The 15845-nt window shown below is 41.4% G+C and overlaps 1 protein-coding gene across 1 annotated transcript in view; it reads right to left on the minus strand.

The window, feature by feature from the left end:
* Window positions 1-740: 740 nt before the first annotated feature.
* The window catches only part of LOC120227560, a 30504-nt gene continuing 15399 nt past the window's right edge, over window positions 741-15845 (minus strand). The window contains exons 3-10 of the mRNA XM_039225647.1: window positions 7094-7136; window positions 5966-6725; window positions 5752-5799; window positions 5554-5672; window positions 5307-5333; window positions 3518-3661; window positions 1304-1444; window positions 741-1084 (exon numbers count right to left, since the gene is read on the minus strand). Coding sequence (XP_039081578.1) covers window positions 981-1084; window positions 1304-1444; window positions 3518-3661; window positions 5307-5333; window positions 5554-5672; window positions 5752-5799; window positions 5966-6015 — 633 coding nt within the window. The 5' untranslated portion in view covers window positions 6016-6725; window positions 7094-7136 and the 3' untranslated portion in view covers window positions 741-980. The remainder of the gene's footprint in view (window positions 1085-1303; window positions 1445-3517; window positions 3662-5306; window positions 5334-5553; window positions 5673-5751; window positions 5800-5965; window positions 6726-7093; window positions 7137-15845) is intronic.

Raw genomic sequence — 15845 nt, forward strand, 5'->3', positions numbered from 1 at the left:
TTGTGTGCTTCTATCTAGTTGTTTTAAGGACTTTGTTATGAAAGTTCTGAATGTTTGTTTTAGTGTCCTTTGCAGTGGATTTATTTTTGCCTTTCCTGTGCTGAGCTTCCTAATGATGTTTCCTGATTCTCAGGATTTCTTCTTCCGTCATTTCTGAAAAGGATCTTGACCATGATCACTTTGTGTTGTCTTCCTTTCTTTGTGTTACTCTTCAGGAACCTCAGTTGTTTATGTCCTACTGTCATATTGTGTCCTCATTTCCAATAATCCCCCCTCATACTTCCCATCTAGGGATCCCTCTGATTTCTATATGTAGGTACTTCCTTAGCTGCATCCTGCGGGTCACACATTTTCTTTTCATCTGTGACAAATGTCATGTTTAACTCATCCCACATTTTTAAAATAATTTCCAGAATGTTATTTTTCATTTCTAAAACTACCACTTTTAGGTAATCTTCGTCTTTCTTGGTAGTGTTTTACGGTTTCCCATTCTTGATCATTTTAAACATTCTTATTTACCACCCCTACAGCTCTGTTACATCAATTGATCTTTGAAGCTAAAACTTAAGAGTTTACTATGTTTGCAGAAGCTAACTAAGGGGTACATGATTTGAAGTTTACTTTTTTTTTTTTATTTTCGTAATGTTTCTTTATTTTTGGAGAGAGAATAAGTGAGACACAGAGTGTGAGCAGGAAGGGTCAGAGAGAGCGGGAGACTCAAAATCCGAAGCAGGCTCGAACACACAAACTGGGAGATCATGACCTAAGCCGAAATCAGTGGCCAAACCAACTGAGCCACCCAAGAGCCCCTGTTTTGTAGTTTTCGATTGTGAGCTCCATTTAGCAAGTCATTCAGTAGAGAAGATGGTTTAACGTCAAAAACTCAGGATCCGTGGCTCTTGTCTATTTTCTGTGGTAAGGTATTACTAGAAGACTACAAACGATGGTTTCACGTTATATTAATTTGTAACTTATAAGCTTCAGTGACGCCAAAACAGTTGTGGGTACTGTGCCTTAGATTTCCTTCTTCCCTCGATAAATGATGTTTTTCCTGAAATGAATGCACACAATTCCTCTGTCCTGCCTACGAGTGAAAAAATGATTAGGATGAATTTCTACTAAGGGTACAGAAACAGACACCCAGACTCCCAAATAAGAGAGGAGGGCAAGATGATAACTGGACCCAATGGGTACCTTTTCCCCCATTGGCGGAGCAGACATGCTGAGCTGGACCTCTACAAATCTGTTCAAACTCTCACTGCCCTGAATGCTTAGACTTGAAGTGCATTTTCTTTCTCCTTAGCAGCACAAGAGCGACGGTAGAAGGACGAGTTGCCGGATAAATACTCCACTTCAGAGGGTGCGTGTTTTGACTCAGAGAGCACAGGGGTGTCTTCCCAAAAGGACTCAGGAGGAAGATCATTGATGGGTGACTTGGAGATTCCTAGAACATGATAGAAATGTCCTAAAACTAGCTGGTTCCATTCTGTTCCTCTCCTACACACTTCTCCCTAACCGACTCTCCCCACTGCAACCCCACACTCAACCCAGAGAAATCCTGATTTTGTCCTAAACAGTTGTCCTTAGCTTGGGCAGGAAACTGGCCTATTTCACAATTATGTTCTTTCATCTGGATCCTGCTCCTAGCGCTCCTCATATCCATTCACCTGCTTAGGATTTTTGCTACCATTTACCTTCCTTCCCACTTGATGCACGTTGACCCTCTGCACTCTACATCCTAGAGATTTATAACCTCATAGGAAACAACTGATGGGTTTTGAGTTTTGAAGTCCATACTCTTTCTTATCACACCAGTGTCTCTGTTTCAAAGTTAACCAAGCTCATGGCTCACTAATTGTTTAAGATTAGGATCATCTCTAGGGCGCCTTGGTGGCTCAGTCAGTTATGCATCCGATTCGGATCAGGTCATGATCTCACGGGTTGTGAGTTCGAGCACCGCATCAGGCTCTGTGCCGATGCCTCAGAGCCTGGAGACAGCTTCTGTTTCTGTGTCTCCTGCCCCTCCCTGGCTTGCGCTCTGTCTCTCTCTCGCAAAATTAAAGAAACATAACAAAATGATGACCGTCTCTTAAGGATGCGTCTGGTACGTGTATTTTACACATATTGTAGCAAGCTGTGGTGATGGATGCAATGAGATTGGTGTGCATAAGTACCTTAACATGATGCTTCAAACAGGATAGAGGCTTAGTCTATGATTGATTTTGTGTTTTTGAATCTGAATATGGGGTGAATTGTGGGTGAGTGAGAATGGTAAGTATGCTTTGTGTCTGTTTCAGTTCAGCTAATACTCATGTGTGTAGACTGCATGTCCCATGATTACAGATTTGAGTGTGTATATGTTGTTATGATTTAGGTGTCCAAGGTAATTATTAGGCATATTCTCCTTAAGACTAACAGAATTAGTGTCTTTGTGAAATCTAAGGAAGATCATTGGAGGTTGCAACAATAAAAAACTTTAGGAGAAAGAGAATATTAGCTTCGAGATCCAAAGCAAACGGGGGTACAGCCCGGATGTGAAAGGGGAAGGGTACAGTGACATGCGACTGCGTTAGAACATATAGGTATACAAGACTGAGGTCTAAGGGATGAAGATCAACTCTGAAAACTACCAGCTAGCCACTGAACTCAAGCATGTGCCAAACGGAAATCAGTCCAGATAGCAAAAGACACGCAATCAAATATCTAGAACATCCCTTTTCAGAGTAGCCCCATATTCAAAGCAACCCAAGTACTCAGCAATGTATAATCAATAAAGAAATGATTGACATTCATCAAATCTGTGTGTATAAAATAAAGTGCACACAGAACACAGATTAATCAATCGAATGATGAGTGATTGTAATTAGACACAGACTACAGATGTTGCACTCCTATTGACATGGAATGTTATAAAAAAGGGATAACTGATGTAGGGTTTTAGAAGTCAGAGAAACTATCACTGCTTGTATGGTAGGGACAAAAAGATGGCCTAGAGAATGTCCATGCCTGTGGAAAATTATAAGGAAATGAATGATGAGGGGAAAGAGGGATCAGAGTGAGAACACTGGCTAGAACTCTCCAAGAAAGGGATGGGTCTTGGGCTGGATGTCTTTGAACTCTACCTCAAGTCCAGATCTCGACTTGATCCTCCTTCTCTGGGCCTGTTCCAAGCTATGAGCGATTTCCTACCTTCCTGGTAACAAAACTGCTTTGGATAGTTCATCCCGACCCACTCTTCCACATTTGACTAGTCAAATTCTCATACCCAGACACTCTCCCACACATGTCCTCCAATAAAGCACCTATCTCCACTGATCTTTTGGGGCCTAGTATTCTAGTCCTTTTAAGTATTTTTCCCTTGCAACTGATGGCTTCCACCGTTGATCATGGAAGAAGAGGAAGACCCATTTAGAGTTTCATTCTATACCGGGCAGCCTTGCATCATCTAATGGCAGAATCACCCAGTGGATCCCTGGCCTCTGCCTAGAACCCAATGTGTTCAACACACTCTACGTACCAGCAGCAACGACTTTGTTTTCTGAAGACTTGCCGGAGAAGCGATCTGAAGAAGAATCTCCCCTTGCCGTCTGGTCTTGAGTTGGGGGCATTCCCTGGTGTCCATGTTGCAGAAGTTGCAAATTCAGGTTTGATGAGAAATTACCTACAAATGACAGAGATGTGGTCCAGGTTGGGTGTCTGTCCATTTATCCATCCATGAAACAAACCAGAGGAGTCTACTACGTGACATGTTTTGCGAACAAATAAGGCCTGCATTTTCATGGAGAGCACACTATGATTGTTCATTGATAGCATTTATATCATGATTAACAACTGGCTTTGTAGAAGGGGGCTCTTTGTAAATGGAGCAGAGACGGCAAGCTGTGTCCTCTTAACCTGGACCATCCAGTAGAGTAGATTGATCTACTTCTCTTGGGGTAGTTCTGACCATGCGAGGATGTTTTCGACAACGGAAATGAGCGGATAGGACACGTGCCACTTCCCTAGCCAGAACTATAAAGACCTCCTCTGTGTCCCTCTGCGCTCTTTCCTTCCCTAGCTGATGGGAATGTTGACAACCCAGGGTCTAGTTGAACGCTGCATGTGAATGACAACACAGGTTCCATCAGCCCAGGAGGCCTGACCCATTCCTTCTCATATACGCTGAAGTATGAAAGAAGCAAGAAATTGATGCCTTTGTGTAGGAGTCCCAAAAGACCAAAGGACTCTAACCCATGAAGCAGAGATCGAACGTGTTCTTCAGAGCAAATAATTGCACCTGGCACACAGCAAGTGAACCAGTTTATACTGATATGTACCTTTGGCTGGTTTATGTACATTCTACATGTGTGTATATGTGAACACATGATTGTGAGTGCATGCTTGACAGCTCTCATAGTTCCCACTTAATAACATCTCTCATCATGCGCTCATGTTGTTGTCGGTAGACCTGCAGACAGACTCCTTGTCTAGCCCTCTCTCCCCACAGATGCCCAACACTGTTGGCAAGTGCCATATTCTTTCCCGAGGAGGAGCTACCCCTTGGAACTTACGGGCGGTGGCTCTCATCTGTCCTCCTAGAGCCCCCTCCCCGGAGCAATGGTCTTCCCTCACAGAAGCTGCTTGTTTACTATGAATCTCCACAGAAACCAGAACGAGTTCAGTTTCCCATCTTTTTCAAAAAATCACAAACATCTTCTACAGTTCAAAGAGGTTACCTATTTACTGTTCATCTCCATAGGAACCAGAACTATTTCAGTTTCCCATGAAAACACACACACACACAAACACACACACACACACAACGTTTTCCACAGTTGAACCACAGTGCTGTGTGTCTTCTGCCTTTTTCTTGCGTGTCACAAAGGAGCCCTCCATTTTCATTTTCCTAGTCTGAGGTCGGAATACATAAATTCCGACTTCATATACTCATCCCTGTACAACCAGTTTTCAGTGACAGATTGGTTGCCTCACCTCTATGAGCCACATTTTCTTCTCCATCAATAGGATAAAAGACGATTAGAAGACTCCAAGTAAGATCCTGTACTTACCCATTGTCCTTAGGGAAAAACCAAACAAAGAAAAAATCCTTTTCTTAAGAAGAACTGCACTACTCATCCACTATGCCTGTGTCACAGTGAGTGACATGGTATAAGTAGTACAGGTCCCCAGCTGCAGAGTCAAGGACTTGGTCATCTGAACTCTGTTTCCTCTGAGATGACATGTTACTTCAGAAAATTCAGCATCTATACATCCCTCCCCCAGCCGTCCATCCTCCTCGACCTTAACACAGCTAGGGATCCTCTCACCCTCTTTCGTGTTTTCCAGTTGATTTCCTTGTAGGAAAAGAGAGAAAGAGGTGGAGGGGGAGATAGAGAGAATCCCAAGAATCCTCAGCACTGTTAGCACATGCCCGGCATGGGGCTCGAATTCATGAACCGCGAGATGATGACCTGAGCCCAAATCAAGAGATGGACACCTCACCAACTGAGCCACCCAGGTGCCCCTATCCCTTATCCATGATACCAAATGCTCAGGAAGATGCTTAACACTTACCTCTTGACTTCTTGACACTTTGGGTGGAGTATGTGCTTTCCAAATGTTTCCTTTTTTGTTTTCGCTTCATGGTGCCCCTCTTCGGAGGGACTCCGGTCAATATCTTTCTCTCTGAAATTCTGTTCTCAGAGAATCAGTACAGAATAGCAAAGAGTCAAATCAGTACGTTTAAGAACAGCAACCCACTGGTGAAGTTACGGCCTCACTGAATCACTCTCCTGACCAGCGCTCAGGATACCAGTAGGCCTATTATGATGGAAGCCAGCATCAGTGTTCTGTGACCTATGGATTACATCACTGCGCCCCAGGGACCCAGCTGGTCCTCACAGGACTGAAGGAGTGCCAATCCCCACTCACTCGAGGGATTGCTTTCGCCCATTGGAAACCCTGTCATTGACTTGAATTTGTGTACCTTGCACAGGATGGCAAAACTAGAGATGACTTGAATCCAATAAAGTACATCCTTTGATGGGTCACAGGAACCACATTACTAAATCTCCACCGGGGAAGAGAAAATAGTACCTTAGAGAGCTAGCCCTGAATGGTAGAAGAGAGTTGACGTTAGATCATGTCAACAGCACTCTTTAACTGATGTGAAACAGTTCCACGTGAAGCATACATGGGTATATAAGTGTGGATTTGAGGACAATACATACTTCTAGACAACCCTAAAATACAAGGACTTTCCCCCACTACTGGGAACAGTCTCATGTAAGTTTACAACAAGCCACTGTGTTGTTTGCTACTCTTTTCCTAATCAGATGCCCCAGAGGTTTGGGGAAAGGAAAACCCTTGGATTCCGCGGACATTCCTGGACCTCAAAATGAAGCTTGTTCTGCTCAAGCATGAAGGTCTCATTCTACAGGCTTCTGTTCCAGGCCCCAGTCTGTGTCCTCTGGAAACAGCTGGGCTCTTTCCAGGGTTTTCACTCTGTGTTCAGCTCCATCCTGTCTCTCATCAACCATGGCATAGACTCCTTCCATTAAGGGAAATCAGTATTTACCTCCACGTCAACAGCTGGGCCTGACCCAGGCCATAAATTATGGCCTCCCTCAGTCTTCTGTAACCCCAGTAGGTGCTGCCTCTGCACATTCCCCTCACTTACCAGGGGCTCACCTCTTATAGCCACTGAATGGCAGGCACATTGATCAAGACATGCTCAGCCTTGGAAGCTATCAGAAAAGGTGAAAGGAAAAATTAGATACTATTTTACATGTATCACATTATTAAAAACATAGGTCAAACCATACAAATGAGTATTAAGATCGGGGGGGAAGGCATCCTCATGATCGAAAATGACTTAAGTAGCCCCATCAGGAACAATTAGCCAACATTTTGTAAAATGAAATAAGCATAGAATTCATGAGCCTATAATTTCATTCCAGAAAGAGGTCATTACAAGAGTGATACGCATGGTGTTATTTATACTAGCAGGGAGATGTAATTTTAGGTTAGCTTAGTTACCATCTCAAGAGGAAAGGGCCAGCAAAGTATGATAGGAGCATACAACAAAACTCATTTCCCAGGGTTGAAGTCTTACCCCTTAAAAATCTGTGACTGCACGCAAGAATGTCAGGAAGTGACTGGTGATCAGAGATAAAAATAAAATAGAATGCAATGAAATAATCACAAGTAGTTCCTTGAACAGGCTGTGACTTCGGAGAATTACAAACTGTACCGTCAGTACATTTTGGAAGGAAAAAAATAAAAGAATACTTGCACCTAAAAGTAAGACGTTTCAGATTATGTCTAGATCCCATTGAAAAGAATACATTGTGCTGAAGATCCTTTACTGTATTAGTTTCCTTTTCTGGTATAGCAAATGACCACAAACCTAAGGGCTTAAAATACAAATATATGATCTTACAATTCTGGAGGTCAGGAGTTCAACATGGGCCTTACAACTTCAAATCAAGTTTTTATTTATGTTTTATTTATTTCTAGGAGAGAGAGAGAGACAGCGTGACCAGGGGAGGGTCAGAGAGAGAGGGAGTCAGAGCCTGAAACAGCCTCCAGGCTCTGAGTCAGCACAGAGCCCGACGCAGGGCTCGAACCCATGAACCGCGAGATCATGACCCAAGCGAAAGTCGGACGCTTAACCGACTAAGCCACCCAGGCGCCCCCAAATCAAGGTTTTGACAAGATCGGTTTCTTATGGAGGCTCAAGGGGAGATTCTGCTCTCTCTGTTTTACTAAGCTCACAGTTTGCCTGAATTCTTCGCATCCAGCTCCCCCCCTTCCTCTTCAATTTTTTAAAATAATTTTATTTATTTCTAGGAGAGAGAGAGACAGCGTGAGCAGGGGAGGGTCAGAGAGAGAGGGAGTCACAGACTCTGAAACAGGCTCCAGGCTCCGAGCTGGCAGTCAGCACAGAGCCCGACGCGGGGCTCGAACCCACGAACCGCGAGATCATGCCCCAAGCGAAAGTCAGACGCAACCGACTAAGCCACCCAGGCGCCCCTGNTAAGACTTCAGTATCTGTTTCCACTGTCTCATTTCTGTTCTATCATTTTCCCACCTCCCATACCAATGATTCTTGTCATACCATGAATCCCACACAGTTTAGACAGAATTACGTTTCCATTTCAAAATGATTAACTTAATCGCTTCTCCAAAGGCTCTATTGACACTTAGAGTAACACATTCAGAGTTTCTAGGGGTTGGGAACGTGTGTGTGGGTGGGATTTGACATGTTCTTCAAGGGGCAGAGAGAGTGAATATATCAGCTACCACAGCCAGAAAAACACAAAGCATGTGAGAGTCCATTCACCTAGAGTAAATCGTATAGAGGGAAAAATTCACACCCCGCATGAAACAAGAGCAGTAGGGGAAGAAAGGCACAGGATCAGTGTATGTCTATTGAGGAAAACAAAGCAGGGCAAAATAAAGGAACGATCCTTAGTCTTAACAGTAAACATAACCCTAGGAACAGAAGAACATTTACATGAAATTTCTGCATGATGTGGAATTGAAACAGCTAGATTGAAGAGAATGAGAGCTCTAAGACGAGAAGTCATGTCAATGCAAACGTATCCAAATGGAGAATGTAGAGGTGAGGACAAAACAAAGACTCGACACAAGGTCAAAACAGGATCAGTAAACAGAGGAGAAGCAGAAAGACATGAGGTTTCCACGTGAAAAACCGGCATCTTGATTGAAGTTTCAGGGGAAGCGATAGGGGCGGCTGGGTGGCTCAGAGGGTTGAGCCCTCTTCCATTGGCTCAGGTCATGATCTAACAGTCTGGGAGTTTGAACCCCGCCTCGGGTTCTAGGCTGACAGCTTAGAGCCGGGAGACTGCTTCAGATTCTGTGTCTCCCTCATTCTCTGCCCCTCCTCCAATCGTGATGTATCTAAATAATAAATAAAAAACGTTAAAAGCATTTAAAAAATAAAGGAAAGAGATCAATGTGTAACTAGAAGACAATGGCAATAAAAAGGCTAAATGATGATACAATTATCAAGAGATTAACAAATAAACCAGATAGTAGTTCAAGGTACAATACAGTAAAATAGCCCCAGAATACAGAAATATTGGAAACCACACAGGAAAAGTACATCTGTTTTCCAGAATAAAAGAGTCTTAGATGAATTTATGACCCCAAGGTTGAGATGTGTATAGAACAGTATAAGATACATTCATACTCTTAAAAGATAAAAGGAATAAGCAAAATCCTTCAGGTATCTTAAGAGAAGGAGCAAGTCACTTGAGAGGGTTAAACCTGAAGCGGGCTTCCCCATTCCAGAAAGTGACCTCTATTGCTTGAAAATCGGAGAACTGGGTCTGCAGATAACGGAAAGGAAGAAGGTGTGAAACTGTGACAGTATTCGTAGCCAAGTTGTTTGGAAGAGAAAGAACATTGGGCAAACAATAACAAATATGTGTCAGAAATTTTATTCAGAAAAACGTGTGCGGGAAGAAACATGCCTAGAAAAGTCAGCTCTGTGACACAGCCAACGCCCAATGGCATGATCAAAGGACACGTGGAAAGATCCTGGCCAAAAGACAGTAGAAGTCTGACTGCAAACTACCGACGGTGAGGACAGGAGTGGGGTGGGAACTCTATGAAAATAGTTTTATCATATTATTGTCTATGAAGAAAGTTTGGGTTTCAGGACCTTCAAGGACCGGGCTCTGGTTACTGCCCCCGATTTCCTGAACCCTGTGGTGTCTTAACTGGGCTCTGAGACTGGCAAAGTGTCGATGGTGTCTCTGCATGATTGTTTCTGATCTCTGTGCTTTTGCCCAAACTCTTCTTACTCTTTTGAAAACTCATACAACATCTGGTGCTTCACTGTTATTGTATTTACTACAGTGTATGGCTACTGGGTCCACTTTTAAGAGTCCCAGTTCAGGAATATCAGTTTGCAGTGAGGACACTACATGGTATATGATAGTGTGTGCTCAGTGTTTTCCTGCAGGGAAAAAAAGCTATACAGCCACATGTAGATAACTATGAAATTTTAAGAGCTAACAGAATTGTCGCAAATACATCATCCATGAGCCTTAACTGAAAAGGCATACGAAAAAATTAATATGAGGATGGAATCCAGCCAATCCAGAGATGATGTTTTAAAAGGCCCCCTAATTTTATGAATATGGTGTAATGGCTGGGGAAGAGCAATGAAACCACTAAAGTATGAATGTACAAGAAAGCAAGTGCAGAGATGACTGTGGCAGAAGAGAATGTAGATTTTTAATATATTTATAAAATAAAAATAGCTATAAACTCTAAAAGACAGAGAGAAGAGGGAAGGGCAGATGTGCTACCTTCATCTTTAAAGGAAGGACTAACTAAGCTGATTCTAAGAATGAAACGTAAAATTACACCTACCTCAATATTTTTAAAATCTTTATTCTTAATCACCAGGTGCAATTTTTTTGTGAAATTGGTTTTATTAATTTATTTATTTGTTTTTGATTCCACAGGAGAGATCATATGGCTTTCTCCTTCTGATTTATTTTACTTAGCATAATGCTCTCGAGGTTCATCCATGTGATTGCAACTGGCAAATATATCTTTGCACGTATAAGAGGATTAGGAGGTACTTAACTGAGGAGCAAAGGGGAGAAGGGAGTAAATGGTGGGGGAAAGGGAGAGAGGCAAACCATGAGAGACTCTTGAATGCTAACAAAACGTGAGGACTGATGGATGTGGGGGGGAGGCGGGATGGGCATGGAGGAGGACACTTGTGGGGGTGAGCACTGGGTGTTCTGTGCAAACTAATTTGACAATAAACTATTTATAAATAAATAAATAAAAATGAAAATGAAAAAAATAAAAAAACAAAAATAAAACATTAAAAATTAAAAAAAAAAGGCAATGAAAATTCTAACTCAAAAAGATACATGCACTCCAGGGTTAATAGCAGTATTATTTACAATAGCCAAGAATTAGAAACAACCTATCTATATGAAATATTAATCAGTCATAAAAAAAAAGTAAGAAACCAGGGGCAATTTAAACATTACTAAATTTGTGTTTATGAAACACAGTTCAACACTGGTAGCTCCGTGTTTCATTTTTTGACAGATTCAAGTACGGCAAAATTTGTATTCTAATAACCATAGGGTCATTCATTTTCTGCAAAGTAACTTCTCTTCCTCTTTCCATCCATTCATTTGTTTATCCATCCATCTACTTGTCTGTCTACTTTTATACAGGTGTACATGAGGGTGTACAACTAGCTTGATCCCCAAGAGATGTGGAAAACCGTTACACTTGCGTAATTTCAAATCACTTTTAAACATATATTTTTTTATTTTTTTATTTATTTTATTTTTTTTGTATTTTTTTATTTTACTTATTTATTTGTTTTTTTTACAAATAGTTTATTGTCAAATTAGTTTCCACATAACACTCAGTGCTCATCCCCACAAGTGTCCTCCTCCATGCCCATCCCCCCTTCCCCCCCACATCCATCAGTCCTCAGTTTTTGTCAGCATTCAAGAGTCTCTCATGGTTTGCCTCTCTCCCTTTCCCCCACCATTTCCGCCCTTCTTCTTCCCCTTGTTCCTCCGTCAAGTTCCTCCTAATCCTCCTATACGTGCAAACATATATTTGTCCATCTCTGCCTGACTTATTTCGCTCAGCATAACACCCTCAAGGTCCATCCATGTTGCTACACATGGCCAGATTTCATTGTTTCTCATTGCCATGTAGTATTCCATGGTATAGATAAACAACATCTTCTTGATCCATTCATCTGTTGATGGACACTTAGCCTCTTTCCATGTTTTAGCTATTGTGGAGAGTGCTGCTATGAACATTGGGGTACATGTGCTCCTATGCCTCAGCATTTCTGTATCCCTTGGGTTAAACATAATTTTTATGAATTTTTGAGGTCCCATTGTATTACGTACACAAAAAACACGAAGCGTATGCTAAAAGTTAAAGACAATAATGCAAATCCCGGGAAAGTAGATTTCAAACTGGGTAATTCCTTTAGCATTCCTTTCTCTGAGAACTTCCTTTTTTGAAAGTCCTTTTCTGAATAACAATTAATAAAATCCTTCAAAGGTTCTAAGTTTTAAAGGAGTTTACGAGGCTGAAATAAACATTTTGATGTGAGTGTACTCTGAAAGTACAAGACAATTTATGTGATAATGGATTAGAGAATACTTATGTAGGATTTCAACCGAAAATAATCCATGAAAGCACAGCAAATGCATTGAGAAACGTTACTAATCTACTAGATCTGGTACATGACCCAAGGAGAGTGAAACGCATATAATTATGTAAGTGCCAACCCCATGATGCACCTGTCCTGAAGACACTCTCACAGGTCAACACGGTTGGTTTGTTTCGTTGTTTGTTTCCATAGGCCCTCTTACATTTAATAGTAATTCAGCCCATGGCACAAATTCTTCTAAATGGACAGCCAGAAGTAGACACAGTTGGGTGAGTTGCTTCTAAACTTGTATAGGAAAAAAGATCTTCAAGAAGTAAGATGTCCATCAAACTGGAAACCCTATAAGAGTTGGATCTCTTCTCTACCTTCTTTTAAAAATATATATATAAATGTTTATTTATTTTGGAGCAAGAGAGAGACAGAGCGTAAGTAGGGAGGGCCCGTGAGGGAGCGAGACACAGAATCTGAAGGAGGCTCCAGGCTCTGAGCTATCAGCACAGAGCTGGATGTGGAGTTCAAACTCAGGAACCATGAGATTCTCATCGGAGCTGAACGCAGATGCGTAACCAACTGAGCCACTCAGGTTACCCTGTGACCTACGGTCTTGACTGCTTTCGTTCTAGTATCAGCAATCGTAGTAGATGTTTGGGGTTTATCGAACAAAATATATATAAACCTCTACATGGATAAAGATGAATGGATTCAGAGAATCAGAAAGTGTGAACCTTTTCTCTGGCTTTCCTTACCAAACTTCTATTAGCTGATGAAACAATGTTTCTTGTAATCAAACAGATCTATTCTAACAAAGACAATTTTAGCTTTCAAATCCTTTATATACATAATGTCTTCTCACAAAAGAATGGATCGGACCCATCATTTATAAAATGGAAAGCTGAAGGAAGCTTCAGAATGTTCAGGAACCTGCTAGGTCATAGGCCTTTGTGAGTATGAAAAGAGTCTTTCTGCTAAAGAAACATGAAATTAAATGGGTCTCTCCTGAAACTAAGAGAAGGTGTATTTTGTTTGGAATGCTGCTCTTACCACATGATAAGATTCCTAGAGCCATTCCTCAGCAGGCGAATACATCAGGGGAATTTCTGACTTAAGGAACCAGTAACAGGAGTTTTACCAATGCTTATCTTTGGAACATGCCCCAAAAGCAGCATTTGTAGAGGTCCAAGACACTGAGTAGAATAGCCCTCCCTTCACACCAGCTCTCAAGGGAAGCTTAAGGAATCAATGTCACGGCTTACGTTGACCAAGCCTTCCCAAGGATGCAAAGCTATCCAAGAAGAAGAGTGAGGGGAAGTACTAGGAAGCAAAAGGGAACATGAAAAGAAGGCTGTTAAATCAGCCTCTTCCAAGTGTACCTTTTTGAACACCTTTGCCTCTAACAAGGGTGAAAGGCAAAATGAAGATCAGAGGATTGAATGAGCAAGTGAAATGTGAGAGAGGGCTGATATGTCCAGCTTGAAGTTCGAATCCCTAATCTGTCACATGGTGTTTCTTGGAGGTTGGGGAAGCTAACTGAACTTGCTGGGATCCAGTTTTTCACCATCACTTGGTGCCAATCTTATCGAGATGAAGATTCTGTGAGAAAAGTATTTTTTAAGGTTATTCTTTATTTTATTTATTTATAGAGAGGGAGAGAGAGCAAGCAAGCAGGGGAGGGGCCGAGAGAGAGAGGGAAACAGAATATCAAGCAGGCTCTGTCAGCACAGAGCCCGATGTGGGGATGGAAATCGTGAACCCGGAGATCATGACCTGACCCCATGATCAAGAGGCAGAAGCTCAAGCAACTCAAGCACCCGGGCGCCCAGGGAGAAAAGTCGTCATACACTTCTTGGATGACTGTTAACCCTCAATAAACATGGGTCATGAGTTGACCGTACGCTGAATGTTTTCACATAAGATGGATGTACACAATGACAAATCTAAGACAAAGTGTCAGGTTGAGCATGGAACATCCAGCCAATGCACACTGAAGACATTTGAAGGAGCTAAGTGACTTTCAGTATTTCCTCTGTTTCCATATTTCACGTCCTCCTGAATTTTCATGATGCTAGTCATTGAAGTCAATTTCCCTTCTCTGTTCTCCGTTAGGAGTCCAAAATGGCAATTCTCATTTGCCGTTGACAATCTGATGAAAGTACTGCTTTTCTAACATTCGCTTGCAAAGTGGCATTGTGCTGCTTTGATGAATCTGTTTCCAATTTCATTGAAATGCACTCGACAATGGGTGCTCTGACATGTCAGATGCAAACAACTATAAATTGTCTGGCAATGGTTGTCTTTTACTCCCTGTGGTGATCAGAACATTTCGTCCTATGGTGATCAAAGGATATTTAACATGTCATGTTGTCAAATGACCTGCAGTTAAGTTCCTTTACGGGAAATGGCATACTACGAAAAAGGAATGTTCTATAAGTTTTCTAATAAACTAACTGAATCACCTCAGGAGAAAGTGCTTACTAACCACCAGATGGTTTGCAAACATCAATCTTTTACCAGACACATCAGTGCTAACTGCCTGGCACCAACATTTGCGCTTGCTTCGGGGATCGATTTTCTTTTCTTTATTTTATTGTTGAACCTAGGATTCAAAGGAATCTTTGTCTATACAATTGATTATCTGTACACCCATAATCACAGTGTACGTAGGTTTTGCTCACAAGAATCACTTTACAGAATAGGGAGACCTAGTTTTAATGGCTACAATTTCCTAATAATTTTCTACTATCATTTTAATTGTATCTTGACATTTATTTTCATGGGAAAAACAGAGCTGAACCAGTGAAATGCATTTCAGGATAGGCACAAATGAGAAACATGAGATAATGATAATCTCCAAATTATTTCATAGAAGAAATATTCTGGAACATAATATCAATGGACTTAAATAGATACTTGGTTCGGGAAAGGCTTCAGTAAATGAAACCTGAAGACACTTGAAAAGAAAAAATAGAAATTGAAAACAAACTTATTTGTATGACCAGTCCAAGGAGATTCAAATACTATTTAAATATTAGGCTAGTACAAAAAAAAAAAAAGAAAAAAAAAGTTCAGACAGAAATGTTCACAGAGTTCACTGATCAATCATCACATGAACATTCTTCCCCTAAAACAACAGTGTCGAATACTCCTCTTTCCACCTCATCCCTGTTTCCCATAAACAATGAAGGGAAAGCACAATGGTTTTCCACTGTTCAAGAAACAGATTCTGCATCTGAGCTTCCTTTAGAGGACAAAGTGCAGTTTTGCTTTTCAGAGATGGTTGTTCATTGTCATTTTTTCTAGAGCTTTTTGATCCAGAGAAAGAATGGGAAAGCACAGTTTCAAACTTCCTGGCTTCAGGACATGAAGAATTTTAGCCATTTCTTATAATCCAACAGGTTTCAAGGATCTCTTTTTCAGGTAACACTCTTTGCGGCCTTATTGTTCCTTAACTGAAGAAGGGTAACCACTCTCTTTCTTTCATAAAGACAACTGACGTTCCCAATGAAGAAGCCATGACTACTATCAAACCGTCATCCTCAGACATGGAAGATTGTAAAACTTTTCTTCTTCATATAATTATTCCCCATCACTCCCTACAAACATGAGGGCTATGAGATTTTTTAAAATTTTTATTTCACTCAATGTTTTTATTGGGGGGGGCAGT

The sequence above is a fragment of the Hyaena hyaena genome, unplaced genomic scaffold (genome assembly GCF_003009895.1).
Source record: "Hyaena hyaena isolate Hyena2069 unplaced genomic scaffold, ASM300989v1 scaffold_2559, whole genome shotgun sequence".
NCBI lineage: Eukaryota > Metazoa > Chordata > Mammalia > Carnivora > Hyaenidae > Hyaena > Hyaena hyaena.